This window comes from Semicossyphus pulcher, unplaced genomic scaffold (assembly GCF_022749685.1).
Source record: "Semicossyphus pulcher isolate SPU_LCO1_2020_fin unplaced genomic scaffold, fSemPul1.0.p SCAF_23, whole genome shotgun sequence".
NCBI classification, from domain to species: domain Eukaryota; kingdom Metazoa; phylum Chordata; class Actinopteri; order Labriformes; family Labridae; genus Semicossyphus; species Semicossyphus pulcher.
The window spans coordinates 6,219,481-6,236,602 of NW_027211697.1; the positions used below are offsets into that span (position 1 = coordinate 6,219,481).

General features: G+C 40.3%; 1 protein-coding gene across 1 annotated transcript; it reads right to left on the reverse strand.

Moving 5' to 3' along the window:
• Positions 1-757: 757 nt before the first annotated feature.
• On the reverse strand, positions 758-8,669 carry LOC138603183 (primary amine oxidase, liver isozyme-like). Its single transcript, XM_069674885.1, has 5 exons — positions 7,073-8,669; positions 5,913-6,031; positions 3,462-3,628; positions 2,172-2,304; positions 758-2,066 (listed from the first exon to the last, which is right to left on the reverse strand). Exons 1-5 carry the CDS (start codon positions 8,643-8,645, stop codon positions 1,788-1,790), a joined length of 2,271 nt encoding a protein of 756 aa, XP_069530986.1. The 5' UTR covers positions 8,646-8,669; the 3' UTR covers positions 758-1,787.
• Between the last annotated feature and the right edge of the window lie 8,453 nt (positions 8,670-17,122).

A 17,122-nucleotide genomic window follows, 5' to 3' on the forward strand; every position in this document is an offset into this window, starting at 1 on the left:
AATATAAACACAGTCTTTTGTAGCAACTATTAACAATGAATTAGGACAATCTATGAATTGTTTTAGGTTAATTGGTAAAAAGTGTTTTCAAATAAATGATGTTTACGGAAGCCCTTAGCGGACATATCCTTTCATTTTATTTACTCAACCAAAACGCTGGTTTTCCCATTTTAACGTATTAACTTAGGTCATTATCTCAAGATAACAAAGCAAACAAAACAATAGGCTTGTCACTGTGATATTACAGACTGTGACATGCCATTCTGTCATTGCCTACACTAATTAGGTAAGTTAAGCCTATTTCTATTTTTGTTTTGTGCTTTTGCAACTCTGGGGATACGAGTCGTGATGACCTGACGTTACAGTGGTGCAGCGTTGTTATCTCGAGATAATGTGATACATAAGTCAAAATATCAAGAAAATTACTCTTTATCACAGGAAAGCGGAGTAAATAAAATGTATGTATGCATGTCCGCTAAGGGTAAACATGTAGCTAAGGGCTAGATATTTACAAATGTAGTTTGTACATGTTTTATAATGTGACTAAATAAATGACTTTTGCCAACTTCTTATAGTGGAGTCATCAAGATTTCAAACACCATCATGTAAGAAAGGCCTTCTATAACTTGAAAACGTGACTTTTTTTTTAGCCTATTTTCTAAATCTTACTTTATCCTGTTCAGTGTGGTATGTCATTGGAATGGACTGAAAACATCTTAGCAATGATAGTAATAGCAACAAAGTAGGGGGGCAGTAATGAGCCAAATCATTCACATTTATTATTTCATTTCTGGTGAGTGAACAGCACAAGGGGTCCATGACATAACCCTAAAAGGAATCTTCATGCACTTTGTGAATGTTAGTTACCGCACAAGGCCTTGTGGCTCTAAATCCTGCACTTGTTTAGGATGATTCATGTATATTTGTAAAATTATCACCCAATTTCTCTTCAAAAAATTAAACAACTTTATGAAGAGTCCTAAAAAACATTTGAGGCCTAAAGCTTCCCAGCCAGTGAGTTTACCCCCTTCTTTACACAAATCCAATAATTTGCCCATTGTGGTACTTTAAATGCTGTGTTTAAAATATAAATTGAAAAGGTTAATAATAATGTATCAAAGTGCAGGATATGGACATAAAGGAACATTCTTGCATCCCTAAGCAAGACAAATGAGCTCCTGTACAGGTCAAGGCTACACCTGCAGGCAAAGAGTGAGGTGATCAGGGTTAAGCATATCAGAGGAACATTACATGTTTACATCAGTCAGTAAATACATGTCAGGAATGGCCCACAAGTAACGAGCATTATTCAAGTGCATAAAACACATTTCTCAACAGAAATCAATAAAGTTATCTGTTTATGAAAAATTACATTTGTCACATTTCAGACTTTTTCCCTTGAAGCGTCGTTGTAAGATTGGTGTAAAGGCAGACACGACTACAATCAATACATAATGATCCCAACTTTTCCCTAAAGGGACACTTAAGTTGAAGTTACTTCCAGTGTTTATGCTAAGCAAGGCTAATCACATCCTGACACCAGGATGATCTCCCCCTCTCCCTCCTGGAAGCATATTTTACAACATTTAGGAAAATTCCTTTACGCAATGTATTGCTTGGTTCAGCTTTAAAACACTTGTAGCAAAAATATATTCCTGTCCCAAACTGCACTATAAACATTTTAACATTGACAGAAGCTTCTTGTTATATTGGTAGATAAACACATCGCTGGGTTTTAGTGTCCCTAAAGCTATAACCTTGGAGCGCTCAGTAAATCAGAGCCAGCCCTAAAACTTCATGACTCCCTCAAAGCCGTCGTAGGTGAAGGAATCGAGGACGGGGCTGCAGGTCTCTTGAGCAAGGCAGGCCATCCTGTTGTTTTCACAGCTGTCTTCCTTGCCCGGGCTAATGTACACCCCATCAGCAGAGTGGATGGATGGGTCCTCGTCAAAGTAGTTGTGTGGCCGCAGTATTACCCCGCCCCCATTACCCACTGTTACTGTATTTGGGATGTCCTCTGAATGAGGGATGTGGAGGAAACCAGTCGTCACCCAGGCAACCAGGTCCTGCGGACACATTTTCATACAGGTCATGAAAATCCCTTCAGCTAAGTCATCTAATGACATGTTTACAAATATTTATATTATCATATTATAATCACAAAAACACACCTCGTTTTCGATGTTTTCGTTGTCTTCAATGTACTTGCTGAAGTCGACAGCCGGAGTCCACATGTTGTTTTGACTGTACAGACTAGAGCTGGTCTGCTCTAAGTCCTTATGCTTGGTGATAGCAACCTTGTACCTGGGGACAGACCGAAGAGGCGCAGAGAGACACGTCAACAATTTGCAATGTAATGCATTCAAACTATCATGAATTTCTATGCATGGCAACAAGAGCAAACCTAAGGTTAGAGATAGATCATGATTAGAACAAACTGAAAGGCTAAAAATTATTATGTTGTATTAGCTGATTTTCTGAACACCCATGATTCACCACCAAACCTTTACCTTTGTATCACTACATTGAAGGCACAACTCTGACTGGGCTACTGCACATAAATAATTTTAATAGAATCATCTAATATGTCATACTGACATTGAACCGTGGATGTCCATGTCTATATTGCAAACAGGAAACTGATCATGCATTGCCAAGTAAGACTTTGAAACTTTTAATGGGTGGGCACCATGGGAAACAGTGTGCCACGCATGAAAGATGATGTACTAAAGTAAGATTTAACAAGTCTCTTGACTTTATGGCATCAAAATTTGTTGAGTTGACTGAGAGTAAGGAGAATGAGACAAAGAAGAACAACAGCACCCTAGAATCAGTCCTGATAGTGACATGGATTTAGTGATACAGGAAAAAGGTTAAGCTAAAGAGCTACAGGTGTTCATTTGTCTTGTATTTGTTAAAAACTCTGAAAAACGTGGACGACAGTGACTTACTTACTTGGACAGAACAAAAAGGAAAAGAGATGAAAGAGAACTTGCACCACATGAAAAAAATACAGATTAAAAATGATTTCTTTTTGACTAAGATCCTCAGCTGGAGAAACCTTGACTGAACCACATCACCCCCAAATTGCATATTATATTATTTGGGTTTTACATTCCTGACTGCGTAATATGTTGTCAGGTGACTGCAATTTAGGACATGCATTTTCCGATCACACGGCAAATGTCTTTTTATATCACCAAAGTACTTCGACTACAAAAAAAACGTAAACATTGAAACACAAACATACACTCTGACTGCAGCACTTCCCTGGCCACAGGGGGTCTCATCCTTTGATTGTTTCTTTCAAGCTAAAGTGCATAACAAGTATCGACTTTGATTTTCTGTACACTTATTTCTAAAAAGAGTAACTCGAGTTTTTATTGAGCCTTCAGAGTATTATATTGTGAGATACTTCTTTGTTTTCGCAACCACTGACTTATTGTGATTTGAGGTCTCACCTGGCCCAGGACATGGACCTCTCCTCTGCCTCGCTCTCTGGGAGATGGTCCCCAGTGGAGCTGAACACCTGCAGCCTGTAGGAGCGCTGATGACCCCACTGGTTGGTCTGGTTGCTGGCAATGTGGAGGTAGCGCGGAGTCTTTGTGTCATAACGTAGAGCAGCTTCCTGTGGAGGTATCACAGCAGAAATTTGTCTTACATTTACTAAGATTCAAATGATACGACAATAAGTCATCCATGTATGCAGTGCAAAATAATGTCTTTTGTTTAAATTTTGTAAATACAAAACAAAGTTCAAATATTAGAAAAAAAACATTTCTCTTCTTTGTATCTGAAAGAACACACATGACACATGGTGTCTGTAGTTGATTGACAGTGGAGGCGACAGGCTGAGCCCAAACAGGGCAATGCAGGTACAAAGTAAACCAAATTTGTGCTACAGCTCACACGTCATGGGCAAAAAGTGTTACATCTTACCAGCATGGGAACAACATAAATCCACAAGCTCATGATCCTTTTGCTCCAGCAGGTGCATCATGTCTACCTTCTTATTATTAAGGTATAACTTGTCCAACCTTAATAGGGTTGAGTCATTCACAACCGTTTATTACAATGATAAAATAATAATCCTTCTACCACAAACACAGTATTTTTGTTGCTGGAGATTTAACCAAGGAAGGAGAAAGACTTCTGGAGCTCTTTAGAAATGATTGACTTTCTCCAAAAGGCAACTGGACTTGGTTGAAGTTCTGAAGATGTCCGCCTTGACTAAACCTTTAGATTACAATGACCTGGATGACTGAGAACCTTCACAGACCAATTGACTCACATGTTCTGTTTTTGTCAGTGGAGTCTGGTGGCTATGAAGAGAGCTATATAACTGCTGTTTCTCATTAAACAAAGGATCTTACTCTTGAACAAAAGGTCCATCTCTCTTCATTTTGACACCAAAACATGTAAACAAAGGGCCCAGGTTTGAAAATAACAAAGTTCCATTTTATTTCATTTGCATGGTAACCTAGGATACATTTGTTTATCTAAAAATCAGCGGGGTGGTAGAGTAACTAACTTTACTTTGAGTACTTTTTAAGTGAGCTACTTTTTACTTTTACTTGAGTAATTTTTTAGCCAAATACTTGTACTTGAGAACAATTTCAGTGAAGTAACAGTACTTCTACTCGAGTAGAATATTTCAGTACTCTTTACACCTCTGTATTTATGCCGCTTATTCACCCATTCAAACACACACTCTATGAGCAAAGCATCCACCACATAGGCTCTTTGCCTGCCTGTTGGGTGCAACTAATTCGACATGACACTTGATACTTACCCTAACCTTAAAAAATGATGTTGGGAGGACTAATGTTACAACAAAAACTGATAAAATAAAAATCGCCTGCAAAATTTTAACAATTTAAATATGTCCAAGCCACACAGGTATAGGTGGCCTTGGCTTTGTTCATACATATAGTGCATACTGTATATGGGCACTTGCAGCACACCTGAGATAAATATTTTATACCTACCTATTATAGCCACTGTTTTGTTGGTGCTTAAGCTGCACATTTCATGATGTTTATGAACTAATTATTTAGTTCTGTGATTGTAGTAGTGACACTGTTTATCAAGTTGGCTGTAATGCTTGTTGAGAAGAAAGTGAGACCTGTCATGAAGCATAAGACAGCCTGGATAGTCGCAAGAAAGCCAATAGTCTCCTTTTACATTCCCTCATCCATCTCAGCTTACTTTACGGCAAACCATCTCTGCCCATGCTCTATCTGATAGTGTAGTTGTCAGCTCTATCTGATAGTGTAGTTGTCATCTGCTCTAGTTACCACCCTTATTTCACCTGCCTGTCACTGCGGTCCTGAAACACTGCTGGACCCTCATTTTTTATGAATGTCTGCCTTAACCCTTTAGATAAGTGCCTGATTTGACTGCCTTTCTTTTTTAAACCTTTGCCTGCCTTTTGACTTAATGAAGGTGAACTGACTGCTTTGGTGTCATGCTCGTGGGTTCAAGTGTAAAGTGTATCAGAGCCATTGCTGAACACTGTTGCCAGCTGCTGTTGGAAGTGAGATTACTGAGATAGTTTCCGGACCTTTAAACCAAAAGAACAAGCTGGAGCGGCCCTTGAGCTGAGGGAAGCCACAGAATCGATGATTTACTGTGGGATTGTCATTATGTGCAGTCACTAAGAACTTTACACTCAGTCATATGACCCATTGCAGACATAAAGTCATTTTCTTCATGTTTGTGGCTCCAGTTCATTTATCTCAGGCTGCTGTCAGATCAGTCAGTGTGAGCTTGTGCCACGGACGATGACATTACTGCTATTTAAGGCAGTTTGAAATGATAGCATTTGATTGAAGCTGTATTAAAACAAATTCACCATCTATGTTGACAGTAAAATAAATGTTGAGTATTTCAAATGAAGAACAAAGGCTGACCGTTTCTGTTTTCAGTTGATTCTCCACAAGCTGAGGGATCATAGCGTAGCGTTCAGGCATCCATGGCAGAGACGTGTTGACATATTTCATATCTTTGGTCTGGAAAAAATTCTTCTGTCCTGCAAAGGAAATCATGCAAACATGTTAAAACGTATTCCTGTAGTCAAACTGGACAGGGTATTTAGATCTCATGTAGATCAATGTCAGCTGTCTGTTTTTTATTTTTATTTTTTTAATGTAAAGCAGCACTACATCGCTTGTGTTTGACAATTTAAGGAATTATGACTCAATATACATAATGGGAATCGCCAACTCTACAGTTCATCTTGGCTCTCTGGTGTGTTTAAGAGTCTTTGCTTCAGTTTTCACACTTCACTGTTTTAGAATAATCTACAATTGTCTTAATAAGAGATAATAAGATGATGTGTAAGCACATGCTTATTTTTGTGTAACCGGTCCCACAGAAGTTAAACCACTTCGGACACTTGCCCATGTTGTGCGATTATTCCCTGTTTGTTTTTTTTGTTGTTGTTCTTTGTGTTAAGCCTGAGTATCAAGGTATCACTTACAAAGATTAATTATTTATTGTCATTTCCAAGAAAATGTGCTAAGCCTAACTTGGTCCCTTTTACATCTATTTGGGTTCCAAGTTGTCAAATCAGCAGATGACAACAGGCTTTGAATCATCTAGTTTTCTTTCTAAAGCAGTCAGCAGCCAGATATTATTATTATTATTAAAGGACACAGCTATACATAAACTTTCATCAGTGTACCCTAGCTCTAATTAAAATCAAAGCTTCATATTTCCATGAGGACTGTACTCTTCTGCTTTCAGAGAGCCTGAGCAAATGCAGAGTCTAAAACAAAGTCTTCTGTTCTGGAATGCAGCTAATTGGATTGCACAATAATTAAGTAACTGTGAATAAACACTGATAATCTATTTATCGTGAACTAATCTTATTAGAAATAGTTCCTTAACCATTATGAGCCATTCGTTTAGCACAATATATCGTTATTGTGGAGTGTTACTAAACTAGAACTAATCTCTGTGTGAGAGTACAATTTTAAATTAGACGATTAGCCTACTTTTTCCACACCCAGCCCTTTATTGATCTCTGCCCTGCAAATATAATCCTGTTTACATGCGTACTGTCACTCACCCAACACATCCAGATCAACCTTGAAGTTGATGAAGTGGGTGTGTATGTTCCCAAGCACGTTCTCCGCCACCTGGTGCCCGTGTTTCAGACTACCGTCTACCAGGTAAGAAGTGGCGATGTAGCCGGTGGCATGCACCTTGGCCTCCACTGATCCGCTCTGGTAGAAGATGAAATCCCACATATAGTCATAGTTTCCTATAGCTGTGATCGTCCTGAAAATTAAGGCGCTGTTTGCCATCCCACCGTAACTGTTGTGGAAAAAGTCAGCGAAGTGCCTCCGCAGGGGCTGACCCAAATTGTGCTCAAAGACGCAGATCGAATTCCGAAATCTGACCGGGCCTGGGACATCTATGTAGCGGTATGTGTCCACGTATGTGGCATCGTAGGGGCAGTCTACACCACGGGCCAGTTCGTGGGCAAAGCGCCCTATCCCGACGCTCGTGTCAAGAAACTTTGTCATCATCATGCCCGGACTCACTGAGCCATACACTGACATGGCCTCCTGCACGCTCAGCTCGTAGATGATCCTCTCACCTTTAAAACGCACATCAAAAACCCTCGCGCCCGTTAGCGAGCTGAGGCCGAAGGCAAAGCTCCAGTCCAAGTACAAGACATGGTTGTTGCTGATGCTGTAGCGTTTCCCCTCCACGTTAAACTGCTGCGGACCGATCTGCTGAGGCTTCAGCTTTGGTTTCAGTGAACCATAGTCAGCTGACTCCTTGTAAACTATTTTCTTTACAGAACCCGTTTCATATTTCTGTTTAAGATCTTCTACGCTGTCAAAGTATTTTCCGTTATAAATCAGCCGCTCCACTCTCCAGTTAGATGCGTTTACGTCCTCGTGGTTAAGCAACACTTCGAAGCCCACAGGGTGGATGTACATGCCGCTCAGATCCCTGAAGAAAGACAACCAAGTTTTTCTGTCTCCCGAACGGACTCCACGAGGCATCTGCTCGAATGCATTTAGCCGATTGTTTGCATCAACGTTGAAGCTCTCTTTCATCAGCTTCTTAAGCTTGGAGAAGACCTGTTCCTCTACAAACGAGAAGATCAATACGTATTCCCCAATGGTGACGGTGCGTGCATTAATAGGCAGATCTGTCTTGTACCTCTCCTTGGTGACATCCGTGCACGTTGATGGGTTTGGAAGGGGCCGCACCACGTACTCCTTGATGTAGCCTTTCGCACCATGGAAGACCACCGCCGTTGCCTCTCTGACCGGCTTGGCACCATTCATGTCCAAGAAATCCAGCGCATCCGCTTTCTTTGGCAACGAAAGGTCTATTAAAAACAAGAAATTTCCCGATGGCCTAGTGTTCTGGTCGGTGGATATGTCCAAATCTTTCTGCTTGAGCATGAACTGCTGGACCTGCAAGTACTCCTCCCGGGTGAGGTCAGCGAACACGACACTACGCTCGTCATGCTTGTCCAGCAGCGGGTGGACACGCCGAGTGGAACATTTGGGTGCCCTGTTCGGGTGGATGCCAATCAGGACTATGTTGAGAATGATGGAGACGAGGACAAAGAGGATCAGCGCCCATTTCACAAGAGAGTTCATCCTCTGCTCTACCATTACGCACGGGTGTGTAGAAAGGGAGGAGAGGTTTAGGCGCTGGGCAGGAGCGAGCATTCAAACTAATTTGGAAGGATGAGGCACACCCCTCAACCCTTCAGTTCCCACCCCGCTCTGTAGGAATCTCACAAACACAACTTCTCCCTCCCTCTTTTAAGTGAACAGTTATGGAGCGTTTTATTCAGCCTCAAAGCCAGTATTTTACGCACGCTAGTTAAACATTCTATAAACATCACGATTATTTTTCAGATTTCTATAATGGACACACTCAAACCAAATATTGAAAATAATATAAAAAATAAATACACAGAACTGGACAAAAAAACGAGGACAAATCACATGACATAAAGACGGGTTAAACCTGCTTTCTGGTGTTCGCTGTTGACAATCAATCTGACTGAGGAAATACATCCATGTCAAAAGTGCCACATGATCACATGATTTGTTTATAAATCATACTTTGAATGCTCAGTGCAGTAACCAGGATTCCAAGACTTAACACTAGTTCTTTTTTTATTAATTTTTTTCCAACAGCATTTTAAAAAACATAAAAAACATTTTTATATTTGTTTCACGTTAAAACCACATTTTCTGAAAATCAAATCCCCTTCAGTGACCGTGGTTAAAGATTTGTTCTAACAGTTTTCAAGCCCAAACAGCAACAAAAACATACAGGGTGAGATTAGGCTTTGGAGCCCCCTTTCAAATCTCAGTAATGCACCATGAACACGGTGATTAAATACAATGTAACATGATCCAGGTCAAATTGTGTCACATAATGCCATTTTGTTTGTACTGCATTTGCAAAAACAGTTAGCCATTACAGAGTCAATTTATTGATTTGGTATGTTATAGATCTAGCCTACTCCTGTGTGATAGGATTTGAGGGGCTTTTCGGTGGGGGGTTGGTATGGGGATCTGGGGGATCCTCCGCTGGGAAATTTTTAGATAAGCAACCTTTGATTCTATTTAACACATCCTGAAAATGTTTATGTACCTCAAACTTGTGTAATTCAGAACACCTACATTAAATGACTAGAGTTGGTAAAAGTTATTTAATGTTAAGGTCATTGTAATATTAAAATGTTTTTGTTTTATTCACACACATTTTCAGAAACATGTGTAGTGCAGTGTCTTCACCAGTCACCTCTCATCATCTGCTGCTGTCTCTCTTCTCTTTTTCTCTCCATCATATGTTACCTTCTGTCTGTCTGTGCCATATCAAAGTGTGATGTGGTATCACATCAGTAGAAGTATGGTGCGTTAGCTAAACAGCAGCACATACAATAATAAAAACATCAACAGTTATTGAGAAGTCATTTCAAATGCCTTCTTTTTCGCCTCCATTCTCTGTTAGAACAAGCTAAATAGATAGAGTTGTGTTTTTTCTAACTGGACCTGAACGTTCAATCCTTTCTCCTCTCTTTCAGCTGCACTGCAAAAACGGCAGCTCTTACCAAGTCTTATAATCTTAAAATGACAAAATCTAGATGGTCTTGTTTTAAGTATAAATGCATTATGTGGTGTCTTCTAAGTTACACCATTTAACATGATGTAAATCATTTTCACTTGCTTTGTCTCGATAAGCTACTTTTATTGTTTTTTCTGTTATTTTAAACTAAATACAAGAGACATGTCTGTAAATGATCAACTTCAAAACTAATCTGTCTGCAGCAATGCACAGTGAGTGGGTGGTTGAGTGACTGAGAGAGAGCAAGAGAGAGAGAGAGAGAGCGCCATGAATGAGAGTTAATTATATGAATAGGTTGGTGGGGAAGTTGACAACCTGGCTGTAGGTTTACAACAACAACAACAACAACAACAACAACTAACAAGTAGAGAATTTCTATAGCTATATAGAATATCTATTACTATAGCTATAGCTGCTTAAGGTAAAAATAGGACAATCAAAACGTAATTTCAAGAATTCTGGGTAAAAATCCAGAAAGTGATTCTTCAGTGCAGAATGCACAGAATGCAGCAACCCCTTGCTACCCAAGCACTTGGTAGATATAGGTAACCTGTGAAGTACAGGGGCATGATTTTTTATATCGTCATAACAAGACAGGTGTTATCAATGACTATTAATGTTTTCAGCCCAGTATTCAAGTTTATTTCTCTCTCACCCTTGCCTAAATGAACCCTGTAACATTGGACGTGCAGGTCGAAGGGCCAACAATACCAAGGACCCCCATTGTTGTTTGTTCCAGGTTCTGTTAGGTCACACAGAAAGGGAAGTCAGCTGTAATTGGCCTGCTTTCAGCCTGCTGTGCTTCCTGTAATCCCAGTGGGAAATGTTTTTTTCAGATAAGGCTCGCACACAACATTCTCTCCCACAATCCCTTTAAACATGTTGATGCAAAAGGGCATAAACAGGGTATGGGACAGATTAGGGTCAGTTTGAATAAAGACAATGTGGCAATACGGTGACATTCTCATGGGCATAAGCAATCGTTTGATTATGCATGCTGAATACTTTTATCTTCTCTTACTATGGATGTCATTCATTCATACACTTTCTCTTACATTTAATCTTTGTGATCACCATGTCAACCTGTCTATGACATTTAAACCTGCAGTTACAGACTTTTTTGTCAAGTACCAGTCACATGAAAGAACACGTACTGTACAAAACTTGTTGTGCTCAAACAGTTGCTTATTTACACGTCCAGCTTTCAGGGAGCAGCACGATCAAGTTTAAGGATCATAAACTCATTAAGGATTCTTGTGACCTGAGGGTAGAAGCTTTCCGCTATCCTCTTATGTAATATCTTCTTCCCAACCGCAGCAGGGTTTGCATTAGCTCAGATATGCATGTCTGTGTGTGTGTGTGTGTGTGTGTGTGTGTGTGTGTGTGTTTGTGTGTGTGTGTGGTTGAAAAAGAGGGGAGTGGCTGTTAGGAGTACTTGGAACTTTTCTGTCCTGACAAAGTTGGCAGATGGCGCGAAAGAACCCCAGAGAAACAGAACATTAAGTGTAGAGTATTAAGTGGTTAGTAAGAGATAAACAGTAAAGTCTAGTACGTGCAATTGTTATGTTAGTAGGCTACTAAACTATTAGGTTACAGGGAAAATGTAATATCTTTAACATGATTGTAACACTCTGGTGTGAACTATTGCCTTCTACTCAAACTACATTACAAAAACCTATAATGTGTACTTATTCTGTATTTAGCAGTCATTCTGCTGAAAGCAGCCACAGAGGAGGTATAGAGCAGCAAAGGGGATTCAGGAGGACTTCAAGTCAGTGAGTTAAGTCAGTGATTCTGTGATGCAAGTGCTGCAGCTGCAGCTATGCTGGCGTAGTATTTATTGCTCTACTATCTAGGGACCTGTTCTTCATACTTGTCATCATAACTTATAACTGAGGATTAGCTATCTAAATACTGTAAACGTTTTAGGATTTGACAGGAGTGTGGATCTTTTGGTTCCCTTAACCCGACAACAGCATGACATACATACATTGTCTGTATTAGTTAAGCCACATTTAATTGAGAGGCACCTGTGGGATAACTTACCTGTAAACATGCAATTTGGGCTTCATGCACAATTTTGGTGGCATTATAATGACACTATCAGAACTATCCATATTTTTGTGTCTATATTGCTCAGAGAGGGCAGAGGGCCGTATCTCCCTACCTGGCCATCCAAGAGGCAAGAACAAGACAGTGAGACTGCCATCCTTACAGTTCAGTTATTGAGTGATTGCAAAAAAGGGAAGGTGGGTGTGTGTAACATCTCTGCTTATCTCAAACAACAGAACGTTGAAGTGAGACTGAGGATACTAAAAAAAGCTTTTATTTCTATGTGATTCAGAAGTGGTCATTCTAAAGCTGTAACCACACATTCCCACTGTAGCTTTGCCTAAAACAGATCCTCAAACAAAATGTTCCATTTATATTTATTCAACTGTAATCATTCATTACTGTGTTTCCACTGAAACCCCTAATGGATACAAATCAAGCATTCATCCATTAGCTTCTTGAGTATTCTTCATTTTTTGCATGTCCTTTTTGAACTTTGCCTCTTTTCTTGTCATCTCAGTGTCACCTCCATTCTTAAAGACCCCCTCCAGTGAAAATCCTTGTAAACATCTCCATGTGGTGTTTTTCATGTGCTACAAGACATATCAGGGACAACATAAGCATCTCCATGGCTGGGCCTGTCTGCGTTTAAACTGCAGTGTATAGGACAGGCTGAACAACATGTTTTCAGATTGGCAGGTGTCAGACGCCACAAACCTAAGGAGTTAATCCTGTTAACAGACGGGGTGACGCTATGCATATTTGCAACCTATGGCAACTACTACGGCGATGCGCGAGCCAGCTGTAACCGTCATCCTAATTTTTTGCAAACTCACTACTGACTACTAACGTTCAGCTTTATTGGCCAAGTATGTGGGCACATACAAGGAATTTGACTCTGCTCTCAAAGTACAGACACACATACTAAACTTAAAAACAAGAACAGGTTAGACGAGGTAACACAGACACTTAGACACTAAAAACTGAATCTTAAACTACAGACCTATGGATACAAAATATGTTTTATTATTAATTATAAATATATATAAGTATATATATACATTATTAAAAGAAAACACAACAAGAGGTAGACGGTTGCAGTATTTACAGTATTTACAGAGAAAGTGGATTGACCTTCAATGTAGTGATAATATGTACATGATAAGATGGTAAGTTAAGCAATGACAATGAATGATGAATAACATATTTCTCATGCACAGTGGATGTTTGTGAAACTCACATGTACAGTTGATTAGTTTATTACACATTTATTGTCCCTGACACTCCTGGGGGAAGAATCTGTTCCGGTGTCTGGTTGTTTTGGCGTACAGTGCTCTGTAACGCCTGCCGGAGGGGAGTAGTTCCAACAGTTTGTGACCTGGGTGTGATGGGTCTGCAGTGATGTTACCTGCTTGTTTCCTGACCCTGGACCGATATAAGTCCTGGATGGAGGGCAGGTCCGTGCCAATAATCCTCTCTGCAGACCTGATTGTCTGTTGCAGTGTGCTTTTGTCCTGTTTGTTGGCAGATCCAAACCAGACAGTGATGGAAGTGCAGAGAATAGACTGGATGATGGCAGAGTAAAACAAGATCAGCAGCTCCTGAGGCAGGTTGAACTTCCTGAACTGGCGCAGGTAACATCCACTGCCGGGCCAGTGTCTATGTGGGAGTTCCACTTCAGGTCCTTCAGGAACCTGAAGGTGTCCACAGTAGACACGGTGCTGTTGAAGATTGTGAGGGTGGGGGAGTGTGATGGGGCTTCACCTAAAGTTGTGCCGTTGTGTCTTCTGCATTATTATTTCAAGCACAGCATTTTATATGTAATAATGATAATAATAATAATAATAATAATAATAATAACAATAATAATAATACATTTTATTTGTATTGCACTTTATATTTAGGGAATCTCAAAGTGCTACAGAGAAGAAAGATAAAACAAGACAATTTATATGTGTTAAAAGGAGAGCCTATAAAAGGCACTTTATGTCTTCACTTTACTATATGTCTTAAAACATGACTGGTCTCTGGTCTTTAAAAATAAAGTGGCATCACATGTCTTACTGGTTCCCTTTCTTATTTTATTTAAGACAGAAGCCAAAGTGGTGGGATCCAAGAGGGCATTTGCCAACCCTAACCCCTGTCCCACATTCTTTTCAAATCACTCTATCCTTACTCCTTTATAGCAACACTTACCCTCTGGTTACATTAAACACAAAATTTAGGGTTGGTGTTCGCAGATAAGAGTATCTGTGGCACATGCGCACGTGCACAGATATGACCAAGGGGGGCTTCCCTTCCCTTGTTTTTTAAATGTGATGTTTAAAAGTGTATTATTGTTTGGGCGTGTCACAGTTGGACGGCAGTGTGTTTTTCCTGTTAAAATAAAAGTTTCAGTCTGTCAATAAATACATTTTGATTGTGAAATAAGAAGCAGCATAAACACTGCAAGAAGAGGCAAACACACCTTTATGCAATGAAATGCAAAATACATCTTTCTCACCTCCCTGATCCTGGATTAGTAAACCATATGCACAGATGTAACAACAGTTCCCATGTTTTCAACATTATGTGTGATTATGGATGGCGGTGGTGTGACAATATCAGGGTGCGAAAATGTTGGTGGAGCAAGTGCCTTTTTTTTCCTTTTTTTTGCTTGATCCCCTGCCCCAAAAAATGTCTGTGCACGGCCCTGGTGGCGCATATAGCGCACATATGAATCACAGGTTAAACAAGATGGGATTGAAGACATGACTGTCTTCAGTTTTTGGACCCATCACAGTGGTGTGATTACACTTTTTCACCATGGTTGTGTGTATTGTGTGTAAATTAACATCCACAAACCAAAGTAGATTATGGGAAGATTAGGACACAAAAGCGGCTGTGGCTCAGTGGTAGAGTTGGTCGTCTTTCATTTGGAAGGTTGGAGGTTCGATCCCCATTTCCCTTAGGCTACCTGTCGAAGTGTCAAGACACTAAACCCCAAATTGCAGCTTTGAGTGGTCGCAAAGACTAGAAAAGCGCTATATAAGTACGGTCCATTTACCAAAGAGGTGATAGAAAGTATGGCTACTACATATATACTAATATGCCCCTTTCCTACCTTAATTTAGCATGTTGATGCAGGTTTTTCAGACCTGTGAAGACCTGCTTATATGTGAGGGGCACTCACTTTGGCCAGTCATTGGCCCAATCCCAATCTCCACACTCACGGACTCACAGACTTTGAGGCGCGTTCCTGGTAAGTGCGTGAGTGCTTAGTGCTGTCCCACTGTCAGATCACAGAGTATGTGAGGGCTCGGATGCGGACTTTACAACGCCAAATTACAGACTTTCCGTGAGTCCGCATATCTGCAGACTTTCCTGAGGGACTTACCCAGGGTTCATAGCGAACTTGGTGACGATTCAGTAAAGTTTGACCAAAAAATAATAAGAAATGTAAACAATGCGAGCATGGACAGTGACGGGAACTGCAAATCCGTTTATCTGTAAGTGACAACAATTAAATATTCGCAAATTATGAACATCAATGCCTTTCTGACTTTTGATAGTTTGTTAAATAAAGCTTATCTTATCTTAAAATATGTTAACACTGTAAGACAAATACATGCTGCAGGTCGGCTTTTTTACTTATTAGATTTAATGGCCCATCTGGTTTCCAGGCAATGTGCGATGCCATGATAACGGTCCCATTCCTCATTTTTATGCCGTTCTCAAACCCTCATGGACTCACACACTGCACGCCTGACCCCATTAAAGTCCGTGAGTGTTCAGTGCTTAGGCTTTAGGGTGGAGATTGGGATTGGGCCATTCAGTTTGGCAGAGGAATCATCAAAGAGCAGAGTCAGGTGTGTGTGTGCCTGATTGCTCTTGAATTAGAGCAGGTGGTGGGAGCTAATATATACCCTCGGAGTCCAGCACCCAGTCTCACCTCCAGAGATAGTGAGAGCATCTCTCTGTGTCTTCCTGTGTTTTCAGTGTGTTAGTAGAAATCAAAATTGTAACTTTGTTGGGTTTATTATCACAAAAGCCTTTTCTGTTCTCGCTTCAAATCCCCCCATTTTTGTTTTACTAAAGAGTTTTTTCCAGGGTCTCCCTGAGCGTTTTCTTTTGGTTAGTGGGTTTTTTGACCAGTGGGAAAGTGGCTATATACTGTATCTAATCTGTTACAATTTTGGCTAATTAATTATGACCCACCCAAAGATCTGTCTTCTCCATGTCAACATTTCTATCCGAGTCACCAGCGAGTTAATCTTTAGGTGCAACAGCTCTGATTACTCATCTTTTTAAAAAAACATTTACTTGTCATTCGGACGACATGTTACAAACATTAAATAAATGTAGAAACTCTCAAAACCAAGCTGCCAATAAGCTTTCCTGTATTTCATGGTAGTTGCAGATCTGCTGGATCAGAACAGCATGAGTAGCCTATGTCTGGTTTTTTTTCCCACCAAAACCCCACTAGTTGTGTAACTCCTCTTGGCAGGGCTGTGTCTCTTTGATTGGACTGAGATGGCAGCTGACCTGAGAATAACCCTCTCTGGTTGGCTGTTGTAAAGAATGTTGAGAGAAGTAAGAGGGTTACTATCGTGTTCCCACACACACACACACACACACACACACACACACACACGCACAAAAACATTTGGAAATGTTTAAAGACAGCAGGATGGGTAACTGCCAAACTCATGCATTAAACATACACACACACACACACACACACACACACACACACACACACATGTGAACACAAACATTTGGAAATGTTTAAAGACAGCAGGATGGATAACTGCACAACTCATTATTTAACATACACATGCATGCACACACACACACACACACACACACACACACACACAGACACACACACACTGGTTTCTCCCTAGCAGCGACCCCTGGATCCCGCACATACATTTCCAACTTACACATATTCAGTCATGCACTTTTTCACACA